The sequence below is a fragment of the Chaetura pelagica genome, unplaced genomic scaffold (assembly GCF_000747805.2).
Source record: "Chaetura pelagica isolate M959 unplaced genomic scaffold, ChaPel_1.0 scaffold123, whole genome shotgun sequence".
NCBI classification, from domain to species: Eukaryota; Metazoa; Chordata; class Aves; order Apodiformes; family Apodidae; genus Chaetura; species Chaetura pelagica.
Genome location: NW_009953295.1, coordinates 2277352 through 2302293, shown reverse-complemented (window position 1 = coordinate 2302293; position 24942 = coordinate 2277352). Strand labels below are relative to the sequence as shown.

Here is a 24942-nt window from a genome sequence, read left to right as displayed (position 1 = left end):
CAGTTCCCATTTCCTTTTCTTACATTGAAACTAAGAGGCTTCTACCCCTTCAGGGCAAGCAGAGGGTCATCATGGGAGCCATACACGATCCATCATTCTCTGAAGCTGTTGAAGGGAATGAGGTACTTCTTAATGAAGATCTCTTGGGTACATTTAAATCAGGGACTGGAAGTATTAAGAAATGGACTGACTTGGAAGATGCCTTTAGAAGTCAAGACACGTTTTTTCCATCACAGATAGGAAGAAAATCAAAAAGTGCATTTTACCAAGTGAATGACGATTATTTATTTGCTGCTGGTCAGCCTCGTTCACACGACCACCTTCAAGAAATAGCCCAATTCATCTCAGCTGATGAGGAAAATCCAAAAGTTAATATTTTACAGAACTGGAACCATCAGAAAAGAATGAGGAGAAGGAGCGCAAAGCACAGGAGAAGCCAAATGCTTGATGAATTTGATGACTGGGATGGGCTATATTCCACAATGTCGAAATCCTTTCTTTACAAGCTTTGGAAAGGGGATGTCTCTTCCAAGATGCTAAACCCTCGACTGCAGAAGGCGATGAAAGATTATTTGAGCACCAATAAGCATGGGGTGCGGTTCAAGGGGAAGCGAAACTCCAAGTTGACAGGAGACCAGCTATTCTGTGAGCTAAAAGAAAGGGTGAATGTGAAAACAATAGATGGCAAGGAGGCTCCCTTCTCCACTCTTGGATGGGAAAAGCACGTTCCCCAAATTCCACTGGGCAAATTGTATACACATGGCTTTGGGAGCTGTGCCGTAGTTATGTCTGCTGGTGCAATACTGAACTCTTCTCTAGGGGATGAAATAGGTGGGTGAAATGCATCTATTCATCTGCACATATGTGTACATGTATGTATTTGTCTTTCAGAAGGTTCATTCTTAAGCAGAGGTCTGTAAAGCCTGGTTATTCTCTCACTAGCGTTACATGAGTGTGAGCTTATGGACTTGACTGTAGCTGTTCCCTTTCGGGACAGTGTAACTGAAAGGAAAATCAGGCCTGAAGGCATAATTTGATTTAAAGAAAACAATTATTCTTTCTTATCATATTACAGCTCATAGTATAAAGGAGCCAATGTTTTCTTCATATATCATCATGCCATATTTGACATTTTTCTGCAGTGTTTCTTCAGATTAGTGCCATGTTCAGGTTTTATTTTGCAAAGCTGTGTTGTACTTTTGTGGTGGCTCATAAAAACATTGCTTGTGATTGCTATCCCAGACTGAACATTGTCTCCGTGCTAAGAAGCAGTAGAGCATCCTCTTCAACTCCTGCATTTTTAGAGTTCATATACATATAGAAGCCAGACCCTTGAGCAACCTCATGCACTGAGGTAAAGTCCCTGACCTTTTTTTCAAAAGTGATTTTAAATGGGTTCAGGTACCTCCTCCCATCGATTTTTCCATTGCTGCACTGAGTCAGTGAGGTTGTCGGTGTGCTGTGATATGAACACCACATGGAATTGCCCACTTCAAGGTGGGAGTTTTGTGGTAGCTATTCAGAAAAGGATTGTGGAGCCATAAAACTAGTCCAGATCAGTTTTATTTTTTCTTTTAAAAAATGAATGCTGCTATTCATGTTAATGCCTCAGTAGCTCTTTTAGTAATACATGTGTGGTATGCTAGGAACACTGAAAGAAGGATCAAATGTATGTCCCAAACTTGCTTGTGGAGCAAGAAGAGCTATCTCCCTCACTATAAAAGCCTTTGGATGTGCACTCAATAATCCTCCCATCTTCCAGGACTTCACATTGCGATACCTGCTTGGTAGCACTGTATCATTTCTTTGACACAGATGGGTTTCTTTTAAATCTCTGGGATATATTAGAGCTGCTGTCATTATCAAGCTATTCTAATAGGCTTTCAGCACGGCACAGGTGCCTAGCCTGACATGCAGCTAAAGTCACACCAGGGTGACCGCCAGTTTCACAGGAAGTGCCACTGGTACAGAAATCTTTGGAGTGAAATAGCTTAACAGTTACCCCCTTCTCCAGTGTGTTAGCCTTGACTGAAACTAAATAGTCTGCTGTCAGTGTTGCCCAATACATTTGATTTACGCCAGTGTACTGGAGAATCCATCGCACACTGTGACATACTTACATATTTATATATTACAGCATATACTGTGACATATTTGTAGCCCAGGTGTAGACTGTGATGACATTTTTTGACATGGCACCTTGGGCCCACACACTCCTGTGTGTACCCACAGGAATGGACACAGAAAGCATATGCCATTGTCTGAGGAAGAGCTTTTTGTTTAATCAGGGAATTGTTACCTGGTTTCACCTAAAGGAGGAGATACTCTTTGGTAAGACCTACACTGAAGTTTTAGATTTCGTCCTACCTATTGTACAAGAAAGTGTGTGGGGCAGCAGAAGTCACAGAAGATGTTTTTTTCTAAGTGTCTTCCAGGTCATAGGCAGGTACTTGTAAGTGAGTGAGCAGAGAATTTGGTCCAGATCTGGTGGAGGGGCAGCTGGCTGCTTACAGCCATCCCAGAAGGGCTTGGTGCAAACCTATGGGTCTTGGTGGCCATTGCAGCTCCTGGGAAGTGCTAGTATACTGGAAACATCATGCCAGTGTTTCCCACTTAAAATGGGAAGTGAAAGCTCTAGCATCCATTTGTGTTGTCATGGGGAAGAAGTTATGCTGACCCTGCAGAGTCCAAACAGTGCGTGTTACAGCTGAGCACTTAGCTTTGCCTTTCTGCCTCTCCTCCAGTCCTTGACAAACTGAGAAGAGTCTGACCAGGAAGAGAAAGAACAGACTGTACAAGATGCTCTTTTTTTGCAGTCCATGCACAGCTGTAGAAGAAGACTGTTTTCCCCGAGACCTGGTAGTCCCTGGATTCAACCTTTCTGGGTTGAAAATGCAAGCAAACCTACCATTTTAGAGGCACCTTGAACAGCTGGTGGTGCTGCTCTGTGGAGCCAGCCTGGCACCTGTGCTGGCCTCCTCCGTGTCCACGGGCACAGCAAAGTCAGCATCATTCGGAGTGGAGGAAAACACCTCATGGACGAGTTCTGGTTTTTGGGTTATGGGCAGTACAGCCTTGGCTTTTACTGTTTATCCTCCCAGAAGCGGGGAAAGGCTTAAGAGAGCAGCTGCAGAGGACCTTTCCCTTCATAGGCCTTTAGCTCCCTCTTCTGTGCTCCTTTTAGAAATGCAGACAGAAATGCTAATTTGTCTTCTGCCTTTTGCCCTCCTCCCTCCTAACCCTCTGTTTTTGCATGAAACTGTGAGTGGAAATACTGTGCAAGTACAGCAAACACTCTCATCATGATCATCCCATTTAATGTAAGACCCAAGTATTTTGGCATCATCATGATCTGCAATCAAAACCCAAACTTTTTATATCTTTAAATTTTTTATCTCCAAATAGTTAATAAGATTAAAATAAGTTGACTAAAACTCAGCTGTTATCAGTGTTACACACTGTCCTGATTGTATGTTTTATGATGAAGGAAAGATTTTTACTCTTGTTACGAAGAACCAGCATGGCTAATGTTGGAAAAGCAACACACTGTCTCTCAATTAAGTTGTGAAACTTAAAATTTCCGTTTCTCAACCCGATTCCCAGTACTCAGTCCACATATTGTCAAAAAGTTGTCAAATATGGGTCTTAAATATGTTCTTAAATTCATAAGCAGGTTTCAAATATCAAGGACCTTTGTTTTTATTTTCTTTCTGCAAAAATGTGAAGTACCTTGTCTCCATGACTTCATGTCCTGTAGCTCCTACATAGTCACTATGTTTATATTTAGACAGACAAAGTCTAGATGTTGAGACTAGGGTTGTCCCTGCATGGGGACATAATAAAAAACGTCCTCTCCTTAGCTTCTGAGGAACTGGACTTAATGGACATTTGGCAACAATCTCACTTCTCAGACACATGTTCAAGCAAGCAAGTATGGCTGAGATTGAACTACTGGCTTCATGTCACACATTTTTGTGTCTGAAATACAAGAAGTGTGAAGCAAAGGTGTGAAAGGATGGAAGAGCTCAGTTTGATAGGATCGGGCCTGAACTCCATTGAACCATGTTGGTTATCTTTGGAAACTTCTGGCTTCTCCTTTTTTGAACTATAGACAACCATGGCTGAAGTGACTAGAGACAGACAGCTGTATAAACTGCCTAAGGGTTAAGGCATTATGTGCCCATTTTGGCCTGATATTCTCTTCTTTCCTCAATAGAAGGGATAAAAGTAATCGAAATAGGGGACTACTGACAGGAACTGTGTTTGTAGACAATAAGTATAATGTCTTACTCTCCCTGACACCTTTCTGGGCTTTAAGTTCCTCTTAAAAGAAGCACAGGGAGGGTCGTTATCTTTTATCCAGTAGAGGCTTGTACATAGTGTCTACCCTTGACCCATACTTGACCTATGGCTGCTTTCTATTCTGTATGACTAAAAGGTCAATAGCTTGTGGGGAAACTTTGACAGTTCAGCTCTGTTACATCTTTGCTGTCAAGGGATCCTTGCATTTCTGTATGTGATCAAATTTGTGGGCTGACTTCCTTACACAGACTTGTTAAGACTTATACTGGCCTTGAGAGTAAGTACATGGTATGGTGAATAGGTTTTGGGTTAGTTTGAGGTTTTCAGGCATTATAAAAAACTGTGAAGCATATGGTTATAGTTAGGTGTTGTTACTCATTCAAATCTCATCTCTCTCTCCTTCCCTACCTGGATGGGAGGGGATCAAGAGCATTGTTGTCTGTCCTGGGTCAAACTGTGACACCTTGCAATTAATGTGCTTTTGCATAGAGTAATTCTTTGTAAATCTTGCAACAGAAGTAGTGAGTAATAGTGTGTACTGGATGCAATAATAATCACCTTAAAGTAAGTAATTCTCCAATTAAGAGAAATATTTAAATTTTGCAAGCTAAATTAATAGAGTCTAGTGAACTTTTTTTCTGGTTGGTTTTAATAATGTTAATAATGTATGGCAGATGCAAGAGGATTTTTGTTTGCACATAGTAGAATGTTTATTATCCTCAGAATATCAAGATTAGGATAAATGTGTAAGTTTCACATTAGTTTATATAATTTGTTTCATTTCACTGTTCTATAATCCAAAGAAAAATAAAAACTACCCCCTCATTTATGCTTCTAGATTCTCATGATGCTGTTCTAAGATTTAATTCTGCTCCAACACGTGGCTACGAAAAAGATGTTGGAAATAAGACAACCATGCGGATCATTAACTCTCAGGTAAGATCTTCTTTTTATGAATTCAAGTCAGTGTCACTTTTCTACAATATGCCATTAAATGAATAACTTCTGAGAAAGTGTTTGGTAATCTGGGAAACAGCTAGTGATTTAAAAGTCATGATGTAGACCAGGTAAAAGTTTTCCCTTACAGGGATGTTCACACTGCTGTCAGTGTAGAGTGATTCCAGTAGTTACTTGATATCCAAGTTTCAAATAACTTGTTTGTCAAGTTTCTCATATCTTCTACATCTGGAAAGGCTTTGCAGGACGCCAGAACCATCAGTACAGAAGACCTTCAACACACTGCCTCTGGGATCTTCATAAAGCCTGGGCTGTGGGGATCCCAAAGCTCTTTTCTAATATTCCCCAGTTCCCCAATTATTTCCTTGCTGGAAGGTGAAAGAAATGGGAACTGAGTTCTCTCAATACATAATGTTAGGCATGTCATCATTCTTTCAAAAGTTGGAATGAACTAGTAAAAACCTTCAATGTACAGTGGATATTACATGTAAGGTGAGTTTGTTCATCTGAATGGAAGCAGAAAATGGGATTTTTTGCATATGGTTGTCAACAAATAATTGTATATTAAGCTCTAGTGACACCTTATGGTTGAGAGTAGTTTTTCAGTTTTAAAAGAACTTTTCTAAACTCTGGTCTTGGCCAAACCAAGGCTCCTTCCTCTTTATGAAACACAGCCAAAAAGCAACAGCAGAATTACTATGAAATGTTATGACATGTTGAAATTGTGAGTTTACTTAGTCAACACCAGTTATATGGTTGGCGATGTAGCATGTTTTACACATTCTGATTGTTGCTGAATGAGAGAAAAATTTCCATTTCCTGTTATTGTTATGAATTTATTTTTTCTTTTCTTTTTCTTGTTCTTTGAGTGACCATCCATGCAAAGCCTGTCTTTGGTGGTTGTGTTCTCAATGTGTGCAAGTTTGTGTTATTTGCCACCACGGAGAGGACTGTTCACTGTCATGCCCTTCACTCTTGTTTTGTAGCTCTTCATGAGGCTGCAGGACAGACTAGATCTTTGAAGTGATCTGGGTCAAATATGACCACTTTCTTTTGCTGAGGGGAAGAAAGAAGAAATACATTACTCTGGCTTTAGTGCTGAAATCAGTGTATTGGAGAACACTGATCTTAATGTAATTTATTTTTCTTCTTGGTTTTTGTTCATTTTTTTTCTCTTTTCTTTGACTAGTCTTAAGTTCACTGTTAGCCAAAATGTCCTGGTGCTCACCATGCCTGAACTCCTGTGCCAGGCAAGGAGGCTGGTTTAGAAACTATTTAGTGGACTTGTCTCAGCAGGGTCCCTGTAAGAGAGACAAAAATGCCTCTAGGAAGTGATGTAATCTTTGTTAGTCTCTCTGACTTTGCTGAGGAGATAAACAGGTTAATTTGCTGCTTTCCACTGCTCACAGCAGGCTGGGGTCCTTCTGGATCTCAGAGCTGTTGTGATACCCTTCCACCAAGCTGGTAATGGAGGGTCTTCTCCACTGTGCATTGTTTGCTTTCCACAAGGCCTCTCAAGAATAGAGCATGGCTAAAATTCAGGCCAAGTCACCTCACACACAGTCCACACAAGTGTTCATATTCTCACCACCTTTCTGCTTCTTCAAAGTGTTCAGAAGATCCCTGTGATGCTCTGGCCACCTGCTGAGAAACTGACTTTCCTCTCCCTAAGAGAGAAATCTGCACAGCCCACTTGGCAAAGCTGCTTTCTCTACTGATCCTCAAGATGGGTTACCATACAGATTTATTGACCCTCCTTCCTTCCTCACTGTTGTAAATTCCTTCATTCAGTTGCTTAAAGGTTGCTGTGGCCCTCTTCATCCCTTATGTTTTCTTCTGTGAAAGCCCAAAGGACTTGAAGGAAGCCAGTACAGCCACAACAGATTGTTAATCCAGAAGAAATTAATCTCATACATATGAATGGAGACTCACTAGGAGCAAAGTTTGTGGAGGCACCTCCAAAGGACTCTTGCTTACTGAAAGGCAAATAAGAGCTCCTTTGTATGATAAGTGTAGAACCAAGCTTTTAGAAGCTTGACCTTTTGGTCTGTTTACTTAGTACTCTTAAAAAAAGGAGTTTACATTCTCAGTTGAAAACTGCTCTGAGAAATGGAGCTAGGGATGCTGATGACTAATTCCATTCTTGTAGAAGGCTGATGGAAAGTCATTAAGCTTCAAGTTTATGGTAGGAAGAATATTGCTATGGCAACAATATTATTTTTCTGAAGAAAAATATGCATAATCAAATATGGCTCATTGGATCCTAACGGGAAATGAAAATTAGTATGAATTTATTTGTCTGGAATGTTGATTAGTTTAACAGCTGGAGACAAATCCATGCTGTTTCAACCAATATCGAAATCATTCACCTCAATCCTGCCTGAGATTGTATGCACCAGGGATCAGGGATCTGGTGAGGCATGCAGAATCCAGGTAGGGAAGAGACAGCAGGTGTGAAGAGCAAGCTTCCAGTGGGGTGGGAGGATTAGGCAGAGTAACAGGACTTGTGAGAGAGTGTTATATGAGAGCAGTAAATCAGAGTAATATGATAGTTACTTCAAAAATAGCCCAGTCATGCACCTGTTCCTGAAATTATTTTTCTAGATATACCAGCTTTTACACTCATGGTCTAGTTTGCATTTTTGGAGTTACTTGAAATGAGACTGTATTGCTGTTGAAATGATAAAGCAACTAAAATGGGAGGAGAGGGCAGGGAAGGGGCAGCTTTAAAAAAAATAAAACAAAGAAAACATTGTCCTTGGAGGCTGTACCCTTTCAAAGAAGGCTGCTGCTCTGTGTCCAAGACAAGGATCCTATGGGCGGTCTGAAATAATGTACCTTTCATTTTCAAGTTCCAGAATAAGTAGTAGTGTTTATAAACAATTATGCACCATCTCAAGTGGTCCCATCACACCCCTCACAGATGGAGAGTAATTCAGCACATTGCTATTTCAAACTGTCGTGAGTGCTGTTTATGCCTAAGCTCCTTTTTTAAATACTTTTTCGGTAACAAAACAAGATGCTTAAAATCAACCAGAATTAAAATGCTACAAACAGCAGCGTGGGGAGGACTGTTCATTTTAGAGAAGGATTTTATTTTTTTTTTCTGGATCCCATTTGCTTGTAACGATGTGCAATTCTTTGCATCTGTGTTTGCAGATTCTCACCAATCCAAACCATCACTTTGTTGACAGCTCCTTGTACAAAGATGTTATCTTAGTAGCCTGGGATCCTGCCCCCTACTCTGCAAATCTGAATGTGGTAAGATGCCAGCATGGACCTTTCTTGTCAATCAGTCTGAAAGCACTGGAGAAAAAGAATGTATTTAGTACTGCAGTCTCCTGGTTCTCAGTTGTCACAGTGAACCCCAAAGTCTGTTTTTATCTAAGGAGCAGGGAATGCTATTTCTGTAGGAATCGGTCAAAATTAGTTTACTGGTCAAAACCTTTTAGTAGCCAGCCCTTGTACTGGAATGGACTGCTCATAGATTCTAGGATAGATTGGATATGTTTGGTTTTTTAAAATAAAGTATCAGTATTTTCACATAACAGTGAGTTTTCTTTGTGTTTGCCAAAGAGGGAATGTTGCTAGATTTCAGAAGGAGGTTTTATCAAGAAAGGTGAAACAGTGTATCCATTTTTCCCCATCTTCCCCACTGCCTTCCCAGGCAGAAAAGAATACCATAGCGAAAATTTCTCTTGGTGCCTTCCTGATTTCTCAGGCCTCCTCCTCACCAGTCTTCCCTTTGTGCCCACGCCCCCACAGCCATCTGTGCCTCACCATCCACCCCCTTGCCGAGAGCATCAGACATCCGTCCATCTGGTTGTCACTGGGGGAGTCTCTTCTTTGGCTGGTGCTGCAGCTCCAGTGGACCAGTTGATCTGATGGTGCTTGGCAAGGGGAACTTGGAGCTGAGCAGTCTGAAAAGTAGAAAGTAAACCTTCATCTCCTGAACTCCCTTAGCAACAGATGCCAGAGGCTGCCTGCCTCCTATGCAGGCTGCTGTCAGGCTGCTTCATGTGCTGGTGACACTTAGAGAGGAAAGTTCACCCGCATGCCCAGATCTTGTGTCAGGACTCTTGGAACCCCATTTTTAACACAGGCGTGTGAGTAGGAGGTGGGGTTGTCCTGTCCTGCTGCAGTAAATTGCTTATTGGGAGTCTGAGGAAAGGAGGCACAGTAGCCTGTAGTGACGACTGGCTTTGTGGGAGATGCATTCACCAGTGCAAGCTGCTTTGCAATCTTTTATTTTGTTCTGAAGAACTCGAATAGAACTAGTTCACATTATTCAGCATCTAGTGTTCAAAACACATTGGATACCATAAGATTAGAAAAAAAAAAAAAAAATCTTATTTTTTTTGTTTCCAGTGGTATAAGAAGCCAGATTACAATCTCTTCACTACTCTTGGAACCCCATTTTTAACACAGGCGTGTGAGTAGGAGGTGGGGTTGTCCTGTCCTGCTGCAGTAAATTGCTTATTGGGAGTCTGAGGAAAGGAGGCACAGTAGCCTGTAGTGACGACTGGCTTTGTGGGAGATGCATTCACCAGTGCAAGCTGCTTTGCAATCTTTTATTTTGTTCTGAAGAACTCGAATAGAACTAGTTCACATTATTCAGCATCTAGTGTTCAAAACACATTGGATACCATAAGATTAGAAAAAAAAAAAAAATCTTATTTTTTTTGTTTCCAGTGGTATAAGAAGCCAGATTACAATCTCTTCACTCCATATGTACAACATCGCAGAAAAAATCCAAACCAGCCGTTTTACATTCTCCATCCAAAGTTTATATGGCAGCTCTGGGACATCATTCAGGAGAACACTAAAGAGAAGATACAACCCAACCCTCCTTCATCAGGTTTTATTGGTAGGTATATCAAAGATGGGGCCTGATAGACATGTGAGATTTAAAAAATAAAAATAAAAATTGTTAATGTGTACACTGCATGAGGATCAAGTCCATATACATGTACTGTTTGTTCCATACAGAAACAATGACTAGGTAAAAAGCACAGTGTGAAAACTAGAAAGTAGCTGGATGAGTTTAATATTCTGCTTTCTTGCCCTTCGTATGCATAGTATGCATATCATAGTCATAAAACATACATCTGTGAGAAATTTGTATCACCCATATTCATTTATCTATTGAAAACCTACTAGATTCTGAAGTTCTTTGTTGGGACTATGGAGTAGAGATGCATCAGACACAAAGTGGAAGTATATGGCAGATCCTCCAGTGAGGATGAAATAACTGATGCAGTCTGACAGGCCAAACTATATTCCTTCCACAGGTCAAGGAGTGGAATTTCCCATGTCCTGTCATGTCTTCTAGTGTTCGGTCTGAAATTGCCCAGAGCTGCCCCAATTCTTACACTTGAAGGAATAAAGTTTCACTGTATTTTTTGTCCTTCCTTAGTATTTCTTGGGGGATAATTTGGCACTGTGCCCACAGCTCATACAGCATTATGTGAATGTCTGAAGGATGAAAGTAGTCAGAGTAGGAAGGCTGGGTCAGGATCTTCCTAGTTCATGCTTCTAGAGACACAGAGAGTTCCCAATACCATATTTCGCTTTGGAAATTCCATCCTGTCCTCCTTGACTTTGTGATGTTGGTCTATGTACTTGCTGCAGTCAGAAAATGCTGTTACCATTTTTTCTGTCTGAATCTGAAAGCGAAGATACCTGAGATTGCATCTGACATGGGAAAACCAGTTCTGAGCCCTTATGTTGGGCTCTGTATGTAGTAGTGGCATCCTAGCATATTGTGGAGCCCACCAAAAGCCTTAGGGTGCTGACGCTCTCAGAGGGATGCCATAAAAGTGCCTGGGAGATGCCTATCTATGACCTGAGTGGGTTGTGCTTACCTGGAGCATGAGTGGAAAGAAGAGGCGGCCTTGTGTGTTGGAGGAGGATGGCTTCGCAGATGAGTTACTTCCTGAAGTGAGATGTTTTGGAATCTTCTTGTAAAAATTCATGAGGAGCAGTTCTCTCATGTGGAATGATCTCATCAGCAGAATTCACATTTTGCAAAAGCATTTATTGGAGTAATGGAGTTGTTGATAAAAATAGGTTAACAGCTGCTGATCTTAAGAATAGAGAGGAGAATCACGGTACTGTCAATATGTACTTCTACCATACATAGAAAACACTTCAAAAGCTTTCTTTGAAGAAATTTCACTACAAAAATAGAACAGTAATCTTCATCCCCAAATCTAAATATTCATGACAAAAAATAACCCTTCAAGCAGAGAAGGCTTTGAAAATATCAGGCCTTAAACAAGGGAAACCATTAACAACAAAAGCTGTACAGGTGCATATACTCTGTGTATACAGGTGCAAATTTAGCTCCTTTACCTTTACTGGGAATTTTATTTATATTGTTCTTTTTGAAGGAGATGCTTAGGCATTGTGGTCTGTTATTAGCTAAAAGAAAACAAGGAAGTAGGACAAGCTTATTGGAATTCATATTTGATATCTAGCTACTGTTTGTATACATACATTTTAAATAATTTACTAGACAGGCTTTCTGTTTTAGTAACCTTTTTGAATGGATGTGTGTGCGTTTTATATGTAATGTAATAGAAACTGAGAGACAGCACAGAAACAGCAATTGCCTGTTGTCAAAGGTAGACATAAGGGGAGAGATAGAGCATAAAAATATAATGTAGCTTGGCAGAAATCCAACAAGCCATGTTGGTCTTCACATGAGGTATCTCTCAAGAACTCATGCAGCAAATACCCAGTTGGAACTGAAGCTGGCAGACACAGCTTGTTACATCTGTATGAAGGGAATATCATGAATGTTAGGCTTCTACCTGATTCTTAGAAGGATCTGAAATAATTTCCTATAACATTAATCAAAAGAATGCCTAAGTGATGGCCATCATTAAATACAAGTGTCTTAATTTCAAGAAGATTAGGGAAAATGGTTTACTAAATGGCCACACTGCTAATACCATTGTGCTCAAAACAGCCATATGAGGGAAGATAGGCTGTTGTTGAACAGAGGGTATGAATTTTCAGTCAGAGAGAGCTGTATCCCTGAAGCTGAGCTCTTTATAGTATGGATCATAGTAATTCTAATCACTCTATTGGAGTGCTTTATTGTCAGTCTGTTTGCAATGTCTGCAAGTAGAAGAAATACAGACTGCTCTGTATTTGCACCGGCAGAAAGTCAGGCAGCCTCCCTGTGAGCTGTGGCTACTTGTGGAGGAAGAGCAGCAGCTCCTTAAATTCCTGTTACTGCCAGTAACATGGAAAAGGTGAAAAAAAAAGTTTCTGGGTCAAGTGAAACACTTGTTTTAAGCTTTTTAACCTTCTTTAGTTCCAGTTTACAAAATTGGGCAAATGTAAAAATTAAAACATTAAAACATCAGACTCTTTCCTCTCAGGAATGTTTTAGGGGGGGTCTTACACTTTTTCTTCAGTAATTACATTTTTTCATCTGACAGTTATATCTATTTCTTCTGCTTAGCACTATTTATAAGAAACTGAGTCTTCCCCAAGGGAGGATGAATGGCAGAGTATGTTTTCACTGTGGTTTTCTGCAGCAGTGAGTCGGCATCCTTAAGCAATCACTGATGTCAGGAGAATCTTTTAACATTGTTAATAGTCATATTAAAGTACTTAACTTACAATATTACTAAGCCTCTTGGAAAAGGGTCCAGTGCGTCATTTGTGAGGAAGAGGTGGACTTTTGCATGATATGACTTTAGGGGAATGAGAAAGTGAGAAGAGGTAGGATCCCTCTCCCCTCGTTCCTCCACTATCTGGGAGCTAGAGAGAAAATGTTTTTGTGCTTCCTTAGGGGCATGGGATGCCCTATCTCAGCATAACTCCCTCCTGGAGCCAGTGGTTCCCCAAAATCCTACATAATAATTACATAGCAACATCCAAGTTAGCATGTTGCTGAGATGAAGCAATAGCATTGCAATAGTTGGTGGTTTGGATGCAGGAAGCATATTGCATTTCCCACCTGTAGAGGAGGGAAGCGGATGGAGAGAGAAGTGTGCCACAGGGCAGGATTGGCTAGGTATTTGGGCCAGTTCTGATAATATTTTTATCAATGGTCTGGACAAAGTGATAGAATGCACCCTCAGGAAGTTTGTAGATGCCATGAAATTGGGATGGAATGTTGATCTGCCTGATGGTAGGAAGGCTCTGCACAGGGATCTGGACAGGCTGGATTGATGGGCTCAGGTCAGTTGTATGAGGTTCAGTAAGGGCAAGTTCTGGATCATGCGTTTGGGTCATAACAATCTCATGCAGTGCTCCAGTCTTGGGGAAGAGTGGCTGGAAAGCTGCCCAGAGAAAAAGGACCTGGGGGTGTTGATTGACAGCTGGCTGAACATGAGCCAGCAGAGTGGCCAAGATGGCCAACAACATCCTGGCTTGTGTCAGCAATAGTGTGGCCACCAGGACTAGGGAAGTGATCGTGCCATTGTACTCGCCATTGGTGAGACCACACCTTGGATACTGTGTTCAGTTCTGGGCCCCTCACCACAAGAACATTGGGGTTCTAGAGCATGTCCGAAGAAAGGCAACAAAGCTGGTGAAGCGTCTAGAGCACAATTCCTCTGAGAAGTGACTGAGAAACTGGGATTGTTCAGCCTAGAGAAAAGGAGGCTGAGGGGAGACCCCCTTGTGCTCTGCAACTACCCAAAAGGAGGGTGCAGCGAGGCAGGGCTTGGTCTCTACACCCTAGTACCAAGCAACAGCACAAGAGGAAATGGCCTCGTGTTGTGCCAGGGTAGGTTTATTGGATATTAGGAAACATTTATTTACTGAAAACAGTGTCAGGCACTGGAACAGGCTGCCCTGGGTTGAGTCACCATCCTTGGAGATATTTAAAAAACAAGTAGATGTCGTTCTTAGAGACCTAGTTTAGTGGAAGACTTGGCAATGCTAGGTTAATGGTTGGACCTGATTATCTTAAGTCTTTTTCAACCTAAATAATTATATGATTCTAAATATTTCACTGCTTCCAGACACTTTTGAAATGGCAAAGTACACACACAACCGAGGTGTAAAACCAGCTGAGATTAATACTACCCAACACTGATAGGCTTCCTCCAAGAACAGAATTTCTCCATTTCTCTCCATCAGATTCTAACCTGTAGAATGTTCTTGTCTTTGGCTTTCTTTTATACAGCTTGTCAGTTCAGAGCAGCCCATCCATCACTGGTGCCAGGCTGCACCTTTACAGTGCTCCATGCAGACCCAAATCTGACTGCAGTCTTTTCTGCTAAATTTGTTATTGCTTTAACATTGTTTTCTAGCCAACCTAGTAATAGGTCTTAAGTTCAGAATGTCATTGAATGTAGGCTGAACTCATTGCCTGTCAGATTGTTAGGTGTTACTTCTGGAGCTCTGTCATGTCTAGGATGGATTAACTTGGCACAGATAAGTCATCCTTTGTGTGGTAATTTCTATTGGATCCATCTCAAAGGCTGTCAATAATGACGAAGAAAACAGTTATTGGTGGGGAAAGGTTCACCAGGGTAAAACAAGCCTTTTATCTTAATCTAGGAGTCTTTTTTTCTTTTTATTTTCTTTTTTTTTTTGAGACATTGATATGGACTTTGACTGACTTGTTGCTTTGACTTATGTGGCATGTTATATCTTAGCTAATATCAGTCCTCATTTTTAATTATTTACACTTTGTCTCTTAAATCTAATCCTTAGATGAGCTTTAAGAACCCACTCTTGCATATTTTTGCATCTTTTTTTCAGCTGCCACTTCCATGCTTTTAAACAAAACTCTGAACAGTATTCTCATCATTTTGATTAGTATTAGGCATTTGCGTTGGTGGCTTTTTGCAGTTAAATTTGTTAGTTTACATTTGGCTGAAAACTGGGGTTTTTAAATGAGCATTGAAATGCTTACATCCTGGTTTTGATCTAATCCATTTTTCACAGAACAAATGTGGGTGTCCAACCATGAAATCTGGGATTTGGATTCCAGTGGCAAAACCTGAATTGACAGCTGAAAAAAAGTGACTTTTTAGTGAAGGATTTGCCCTGTTGTTTGGCAGAAGAAACAAATCTTACGTGTTCACTTCTTACTAATGCACTTTTCTCTGTGAAATATGAACTAAATCTTCCTTCCCTCTTTTTGAACATATCAAAGCTCGGTTTTTAATTGAGGCTGGTGATGTATAAATTGGCATTATGTAGTTTTACCATTTAGCTGTAAGAGAACTATCCCTGTACCCTCCTCCTAGGTAGCCTATGTAAACAACCTACTTCCAACCTTACATTTTATTTGTCAGAAGACCAAGACTAAAGCTGCCTCTTTGACTTTCTCAAGAACAGTATTCCGTGTGCATTGGATGGGATGGTACATTAACATTCTGAAAGTCTAGGGGCATTTTAATGATGTCTAGCTTATATACAGGCTTTTCTATGAGGATTTTGCTCCTGTCACTTGTTTACTAGCTGGATTTGCTATTAATTCCTACTTACTGTAGTCCATCAGTATATTTTGCTAGTTTATGTCTGCTGAGGTGACTTTACTTGACATTCATATACGTGTACCCTTATATGTACCCGGCAGCATTTGTCTTTTTAAAAAGCTAATTGAAAGCTCTGGCTGTAGTATTCATTTTTATTTTTTTTCTCTCCAAAAGAAAACATGATGTGTAGTTTTTTACGTTTTAGGTTGTCTGTGTAGGTGGTAGTCTTTGCTATGTGCTGGAGCTTTTAGCATAACGTGTGAACCACTGAACACAAAATGATACTAAGCCCAGATTACTTTATTGTTAGGAGAAAGAAAGGCTTATTTGAGGCTTTACAGTTGGCATTACAGATTTAACAGTTATGCGTCATTAGTAGTTGCAAACATTATTTTAATCTTCATTTACATGCATTGAGACAATAGTACAAGCAAGACTGTCATTACACTGCAACATTAGCAGATCATTGTGTGAGTAAGAACTCATGGCTTAAGAGAACTGTTGGATAGAGGAATGCAGCTCATCTCCAGCTCTGCTTAGAAAAAATACACTTCCATGAACTGAAAGAAACAATTCGACATACTGAGAGTTGCCTTTATTACTGCTGCTTACTCAGCTGTTTGCCAGCAGTTGGTTAAGGAATAGAATAACGCTTACTCTTTGCAGCTCAGTTTTATTGAAGTACTGTCACACAAATAAATAACTTCTCCAAATGTATAAGCTTTAAATTCTTCTTATTCTAATAAAAAGAACTCTGAAATTTGAGCATCTCCTTTTTCCTGAAACAGATAAAAGAGCAAGCTCTCCTTTTACAGCACCCCAGATCCCACAGAATTTTTTCCTACCCTAGTGTATCACCCAAATTTGAATATTACATTTAAGATTATGTGATATTACTTACCAGGACTTTCTAGTGAGTGCTCACATTACAGCATGTATTATTGTGATGAATGTATGGCTTTTTGCATTCAGCATTTAGTGATAAATGTCTTTTTCTATGCCTACTCTATAATGCAAATATCTATACATCAAAGTTGACAAGTATCGCACAAATTATTAAGCTTAGGCACAGGACCATTTAGTGACAATTGAATTCTTTAATAAGTATTTTCTTATGTTTAGTATTTCTCATAGTTCATGAACTAAACAGATGTAAGAAGAAACCTTTTTCAGAAATACAACATTTTTAAAAGCCAGAACTCTTTTTAGTACATGTTCCACAGAATAACTGAGGCACATTTGGCCCAGTTTCAGGGAGCGACAGATTTTTCTGTGGTACCTGAAATCCAACCAAGAGAGACTATACAAATAGATCAACATATAGACTATACATATGGACTAACTATAGACTAACATATAGATAACCATAGGTTCTAAAGGCTTTATGTTTATTTGTAATATTTCAAATAATATCAAATATTTGATACTTATATTATCAAACAAACTTACTGGTGTGTCTAGCTGAATTATTTTCTGTAACTGAATTTGTAATGTGTGTGAAATGAGACACATTATGAGTATAATGATCAGATTATGTGTATTTAAATGTTTTCAGCATCACATTTTATTAAAATGATGCTGAGTTCTTGCTGAATGTTTGAATTACACTTATTATTCTAGATGCTTTCATACAGCATCTGTTGTATGCAGGTATGTTAAACTGTATTTACTTGTAAAACAGAGAACATTCCTTTTAAATGAGCATGCTAACCATGAAACCTGATTGTACTATACAGGAGATCCATGTTGGAAATTCAAAACCTCAATTCATTAAAATTACCAAAACAAATTGAAAAAATTTATTCTTTTGATATAAAAATCCATAGTGTATGTTCATTTGTATAAACCACCCATGCTAGTAATTTAATCTTGATTTAATTCTGATTTAAATGTTTCAACACAGATTGTAAAAATTCAAGGAGTTTACTTGTGCCAACTGCACTAAGTTAGAACTATATAGAACACTTTCTGACACCACAGGTACCTGCCAAATAGGAAAAGCAAGTAACACATCTTCCTGAGGATTTTGAAATACTAATGTATAGTATTTTGAAATACATAATACTTTATTAGTATCTAACATTGAACTGTTGTGACAGACTTGCAGGCTGACTGTTTCTCTAACAGTCATATCATTTCTTAGGAGTAATGTATTTTAAAACATTTTTGAAATAATATTCTTTGCTCACAGTTTTTTGTTTTTTGTTTGGGTTATTTTTATTTTTTTTTTGTGTTGTTGTGGGGCTTTTTTTGTCCAATACAGTATTCAAGAACATTATAATTCAACTATAAAGCATGCCTTTGAATAATCTACTATAAAACAACTTTTCTCCACACAGGCAGAATTATTTTGCATTTTTCTATTTATCCATTTATAATCCAAATGAGACTTTTAAAAATCCAGGAAGGATATTGCAGTAGACTAGTATGGCCTATAGAGAAGTATCTCCAGTTGTGATTTTGGGTGTATGGTTGCCCCAGCCATGTTTGCTAAAGCTACAATCATGATAGATACCCTGCCTTTTTCCTTACTATGAAAGTTAGATTGGATATTTAAGATCTAAAAGTTGTAAAGCTTAATCATCAGACCTGGAAGAGACCAAGCTCTTTTCCCACCTGCTTGCTGGTTTCAGTCATGCCTACTATATCATTTTTCCTTGCTTCAGTGATCTTCTGAGAAGATTAAACAGCTTCTTTTCCATCCGTGGAGATACTCAGTATTGGGCTGAAGAGGACGCCAGGCAACCTGACCTAACTTCAGAGTTGTCCTTGCTCTGGGAGGACTCTTGAGCTACCACCACAGTTCCTTGCAGACCCCTCCACAGATCTTATGTCAATGTCGTTACTCAGACTGCCAATATTTCTGCTCGTTTGTACTGGAGCTTTGCAAGTTCTTGACCAAATCCTCTAGGCAGAGTTAGTCTAGTTTTTACTGAGGTTTTTTAGGGCCCACTGACGTAAAGCAGACTGCATTGTGCCCCATTAATTTATCCTGGCATTCACTCTAAGGAGTACTTCGCCCTTTATTGATGTTTCCATGCACTAGATAACCTACAGGCTTTCCCTTTCAGGTTTTACTTTTCCTCAAGTCATGCACGTCCTCTGGCCTTCCCTAAGTACTTTGTAATTCTCTGCTTTACTCCTATTCTCATGCCATAATCCTTAGGAGTGTGAAAAATGCCATCTCCCCTCATCTTAGTCCTTGCATATAAAATTGACTTGTCTTTAAGGTTCATAAATATCTCTGGTGCAGGTCTGTATTCATGGCTGTGAGATCTCTGTTCCCTCTTATATGTGAAATTTTCATCTCCTACTGGGAGTGCAGGTAAAACAGACATAGTACAGGTATCAGGGCTGCCACTCAGGCTTCCCTGACAGTTAACAGAAAGAAACAGGAACTTCTGAGGCATGACTTATATGATTTGTTTTTAAATGTCTACTCTGGGATGAGTAGACATCCATTGCCTCCTCAAAGGGCCCACTTTCTTCTACTGACAGTAAAGAAGCCTGTGATACCTGTCTCAGGTGTGGGTAACTGCACCAGTGGGCATGTTTGGTCAGATGAATCACACCATTTATCTTACCATGCTCCTGGAAAAGCCAATTACATTATTTTTAGCAAAGCTACAAAACTTCTCACCTAGGAAAGTGGAAGAGAAGGTGCTTGATAGGAAGAGCCAGACTCTTTATTTTCAGTTTCTGCCTAGTCACTGGAGAGGAACAATACGGGTATCTTAAAATAAGTCAGATGGATTGTGCCCTAGAGTGCCTGTCCCAGCATTGTCTATGGAGTGCTTTAGACTAGGTAGGTCAGAGATAGGCATGAACATCTCAGAGAGATTAATTCTCTTCAGACTATAAGGTGTTGGGACAGCAATTATCTCATCATGCTTATTAATGTCTCCTTAGGTTATGTATAAGCAAGCCAGTCTGTGCTGGTTTATATGTAGTAAGTGTGCATTGACTGAAAACTAACCTTGGGACTGTGAGCGACAACAAATGTTGAAGTGTGTCACACAATTTTTTTTACCCTACGTGCTATCAAACTTTGGTTTTCATTCATACTGATGATCATGGAGGGGTGCTGAGGCATGAAACAAACTTAAGGATTATATGAAATTGAGCAGTGATGTACAAAGTGCACAGACAAAGGAAGTAGATAGGCATGTACTGTGCAGACATTACAGGGAAAGGAAGTAAACTTGGAAACTACAGGTTAACACAGAGAGAGATATGCAAAGATGCAAGTGAGAAACAAAGTAGGACTTCACAGAGCAGACTGGCCAACAAAACAGGCTAAAAGAAGCAAGATCGGGTCAGCAAGCGGTGAGGTGCATATCTGTTCTTTGTCTTTTAGATTGTATCCAAATATGTTTAGATGTAATTTAAGAAGTATTTTGGGGATCATGTAAGTGCCAAAAAGCTATTAGTAATTTCAAAAAGATCACTGAAGGTAACTGGAGAGAGAAGGGAAGATAGGGTGACTGAGTTGTGAGGTAGATGAAAATACAGGCAGATTGGCACACTCAGACCTGCTAGACAGAGATGTCAGTAACTCACTGCAATGTTCTTAACACCAAGCAGAGAGAGAAATTGAGTTACAGAGTGGCACTAAAAAACATGGGCTGGAACATGAGACTCACAGCACACGGAGCTCTGCTGGAAGCCCTGTTTTAGAGACTTAGGAAAATCAAGCCAGGCACAGCATTATAAAGGACTAGAATAAAAACATTAATATATCCTAGTACATGACTGGTGTGAACATCCTCATGGTTAAACTGCTGCTGTTCTTTGAAAGATGCTTGATTCATGTTTTCTGTGAATTTAGATTTCAGTAATGGCTGGACAACACAAGGGCTGTCCCCTGTGGAGGGGAGGTTGCAGCCTCTAAGGTACCCATTTGTTTGCTATTTTAGACTATAGAGTTTTGTTTGGTTGGTTTTTTTTCCCTTTTGTCTTTAATACAGTGCTACCCCACCTTCTGTTTTTGAACAAAACAGCACAAACAGATCATTCCATGGGAGCATATGGGGGTTGTGACTGCTAAGTGGAGGGACCTATGTCCTTGGCTGCATGTGGATTGAGTGTGTAATCCTGCATGCCCTGTGATCTTGCCCATAAGTGGTTGGGGTGGGACTGCTGGTCATACTGCACTGTTGGTCTGTAGTGGTCTGTGATGTCAGAGGTACTAAAAGTGAAAACACCTGGCTCTGGCTGCAGTTTTTTGCCAGAACAGAGTTTAAGCATTTGAAATGTGCACCAGATCCAGAAGCCTAGGGAATGTTCCCATTTTTACTAGGACAGATAAGCCTTTGTAGCCCAGGGACACCTCTGTACGTGGTCATTTCTACTCGTTGTCTTAACTCAGCTTTCAGTTGGAACCTAGACTTTAACACAAAGATGTGCTGTAAATTATGTTACCAACTCATAAATTAGCCTGTCAATTCACTTTCTTTCCTCCTTCAAGTTGTTGTTGTGCAGTATAAGCAAAAACTTGAGTAGATTGTCAGAAATCATGGTTATTTATGAGCAACCTAAACTGAGATCCCAAGACATGGACTGGATGGACCAAAGCAGGAAAGGCAAGGAGCTAAAATAGGTAGCCCAGCGTGCTTTTAAGATTGATTCTGGAGGACATCGATCCACAGAGCACTAAGATCTAAAACTACTAGTTCTAAGTTCTCCGTTACCTAATTTACAGGAAACTCAATGACATTACTTAACATTTTGTCATTATTGTGCCATACCTGCAGTGATCTGGCTATCTTTACTGTTACTAAGGAAATTATTAAAGAGTCACAGTTTTTGTTCTTGACAGTTTTCCTATCCCACAAACGGCAACTTCCTTTACTAATTTTAAGGTTAGCTGGGTAATGCAACAGTAAAACAAAACACTCTGCTTAAGGCGTGTACTTTCTGTCAGAGCCCATTTTCCTAGGACACTGGTGGTGCAGCTTTTGAAACTGGCTCCAGGTTTTGCTGTGGATGCAGAAGAGAAGTCATTTTACTGTCTGTTTCTGGATGTGGTTTGTTATTGCACGTGATTCCACCATCCATCCTCTGATTTAGCTGGATAACAGTTACCTTGGAGTGGCAGGTGGGCTCTCCATTAGTGGACAAAGGAGGCTGGCAGTGGAAAAGCTGACGAAAGCATTTGTAAAACTGAAACAAACAAAACAATTCTAGTCATAGTTGTTAGGCAAGCTACAAATCAGAGCATCTCTGCAACAGCTTGGAGGCAAGGAAACACGGTTTATTAAGCTCATAGTTTTTGCTGAAATAGGACTTAAATATTTTTTCACTGTGTTCAGTTAAATTTTGGGACTTTTTACTTGAAATTGGTATGCCTAGCTTTGCTGAAACCATAGATTCTGTAGAGTGTAAAGCTGTCGAATGGTCTTAAAACCTTTCATTTATGATAAAAGAAGATTTAATCACAGAAGCAATTGTTTTCTAGTTACTTCAGACATCAGGCAGGGAAAAAATAATTTTGATAATCTAATGATACACAGCAGGGAGAACATAAGGTTCTTTTCATTAGCAAGCCATTAAAATCTCTGTGTTCCCACACTGCAAAATAAACTTCAGAAAATGGCTTTGCTTAATTAACAAAACAAAATAATTTTTATGTTAATTTATGTCACCTGTGAGAATTACACAGAACACCTTTGATGCTTTATGATTCCAAAGTTCTTGTACAGAAAAAAAACAACAAATACAGCAGTTCACATTTTCAAGTGCAAAAGGAGGAAGATTAGTACAGCTGTCTCCTCTGAGAGCTGACACTCATATTCAACATATAGGGATACCATTAGTGCAACAAGTGCTTCAATACACTTTCTATATATTTTTATTTTTTAAGTGAAACCTTTTTTTTTTTAAAAAAAAAGTGTCTAATGCTTACTCCATCATTTTCTTTCACATGAAAATGGCAAGGAAACCTAGAATTTGTGATCAATGGGAAAATATTGCAGTTTAGACAGTGCTGTTGATCAATATCTGATACTAGTCTCTTTGAAAATGTGCAGCCACAACAGTAAGATTTCCCTCATTTCAAAGCTATAAAGATCTTCTGTTAGTACAGATCTTTAATTGGGCTGTAGGAGAACAAAGTTTGCATATGCTCACCTATCTTCCTCCTCAATCTGTCCTGCTCTAGTTTTCACCTTGAGCATAGATAAGGAGAGTAACAGCACAAACCGAACTTTGCCTGGTTTTAAACAGGACATTGATTTCCATATGGCCTTTCCTAGCTGCTGCTGTCCGTGCTGATGATTTGTATGTGGCAGGAAAAATATGGCTTGACATTTTGTGGATGCCTCCTTGCTGAAAGGAAGGTGGTCAGGGGCTTTTCCTTGTGACAGTGCTGCTCTGAGAAGGAATTCACCTTCCTCATCCTTTCGCTATGGGACTCCACAAAATAGTCGGAGGCTTGTGGGAATTTGTGCCACCAATAAATGGCTGATGCTTCTTTATATACTCTTCTGCATGTATTTAGGCTGCCTTCTAGGTAATGTCTTCCTGCTAGAGATAAGCAAGTGGATAGAAAAAATGGAATTGGATCAATTCCAGACTAAGAAGGACCAATACTGTAATAAGATGATGTGTCAAGGGGTTTCAGCTGATACTCTAGTACTGCCAATGATCTGAACGAACAATTCAAAAGTTGTCAAGAGAAGAATCATGGGTTGCCCATGTTTCTATTCTTACTTCCCTTTGCCACGGAAAAGGGAAGGGAAGGGGAGGGAAGGGAAGGGAGGGAAATCAGTCAGATTTGCCATAGGCTTTAAGATTAGTGTGTATGTAAATATTTGCAAGATACAGATGTTTAAAACACAGCAGAGGATGAAAAGGACATACTTGTGTGTTCTTTTAAAAAAACTTCTGTACAAAGCATGTCAGAGTTTAGCTGTGGAAGTGGTAGAAATAGCAGGAAGAGGTCCTTAGAAACACCAGACAGCTGCTTTGTGTGTATGTGTTCTGTATTCTGCAAGTGAATGTAAAGACCTAACCTGCCTTGTTAAATAACTTCAGGAATCGATAATATAAAAGAAAACCAAGAAAAGCAATCAGCTGACTCAAAAGAATGAGCATGCAGCTGCATCAGGTCCCTGCTTCTTGTGGGGGATATTTTGTGGACAGGATGGTGTAAATGGGGGGAGATGGGAGAGGGCAGCCTTCTCACTCAAGAAGGCTGATAGTGGTATGCAAGCCCTTTATAGGCTTTTTACTCTTTCCTTATGCTCATTGCCCTACCCCATCAACTACAGGGATCGCAGAATTCATGCATCAATGACGAGTGAAAGCTGCCCTAATAAAATGAACTATTACTTCACTAAATGATTTTACAGAAGTAGGACTTAAGCTGTGCAGTGCTGAAGGAAAGCAGGAAAGACAAACAGTGTGGATCAGTACAGGGAAATTTCTGTGCATGGGTGAAATCCGGGGGTCATTTTTGTTTTCACTGTCTGCTCCAGGTATCCTCATCATGATGTCCATGTGTAACGAAGTGCACGTGTACGAGTACATCCCTTCAGTCCGACAGACCGACCTGTGCCACTACCATGAACTCTACTATGATGCAGCTTGTACCTTAGGGGCCTACCACCCACTGCTCTACGAGAAGCTGTTGGTGCAGAGGATGAATAAAGGTTTGCAGGATGATCTGTATCGGAAGGGGAAAGTAATTTTGCCAGGGTTCAAAGCTGTCAAGTGCCCTGAACGAAATAAGTTCCCAAACTTGTAGAAAAAAGTCCTTCAGAAACAATGTGCAATAAGGTACTACTGTTGTACTATAAACAAAAGAATACTTGAAAATTGTGTCTTAGACCAATCTAGTCTTGAGTCTATAAATTGTAATTAAGTAGCAGGCATGAGAAATACTTCTTTTCTGAGCCTGAGTATTTATTACTGCTTTGCAGATAGTTAAAGAAAAAAAGAAAATAATAATAAAAAAAGGCTTAGCTCATGAAATGCGCAAAGGACATATTTAGACAGAAATATAATGTATTGTTGTGGGTGTGGCTGTCAGAATTTGTTGGTCTTCTCTTACGCCACATATGCTAGACTGTAACTTTTTTTTCAATGAACTAATTTAATTGTTAAATCTGGCATTGTGAAACAGCCTCTATTGCTCATGTACAGGGAGGCCAGTTGAACAATGCAGCGTTTCTCATGGCTCCATGGGGTTTTCACACTCTCCGAGAATGAAGTAATCGTTACTCTGAGC

At 39.8% G+C, this 24942-nt stretch overlaps 1 protein-coding gene across 1 annotated transcript in view; it reads left to right on the top strand.

Annotated features, from left to right (window-relative positions):
* Window positions 1-24459, top strand: part of ST6GAL2 (ST6 beta-galactosamide alpha-2,6-sialyltranferase 2) — a 24634-nt gene extending 175 nt beyond the window's left edge. The window contains exons 2-6 of the mRNA XM_009997895.1: window positions 1-831; window positions 5141-5238; window positions 8419-8520; window positions 9952-10126; window positions 24191-24459. Coding sequence (XP_009996197.1) covers window positions 1-831; window positions 5141-5238; window positions 8419-8520; window positions 9952-10126; window positions 24191-24459 — 1475 coding nt within the window. The remainder of the gene's footprint in view (window positions 832-5140; window positions 5239-8418; window positions 8521-9951; window positions 10127-24190) is intronic.
* Window positions 24460-24942: the final 483 nt, after the last annotated feature.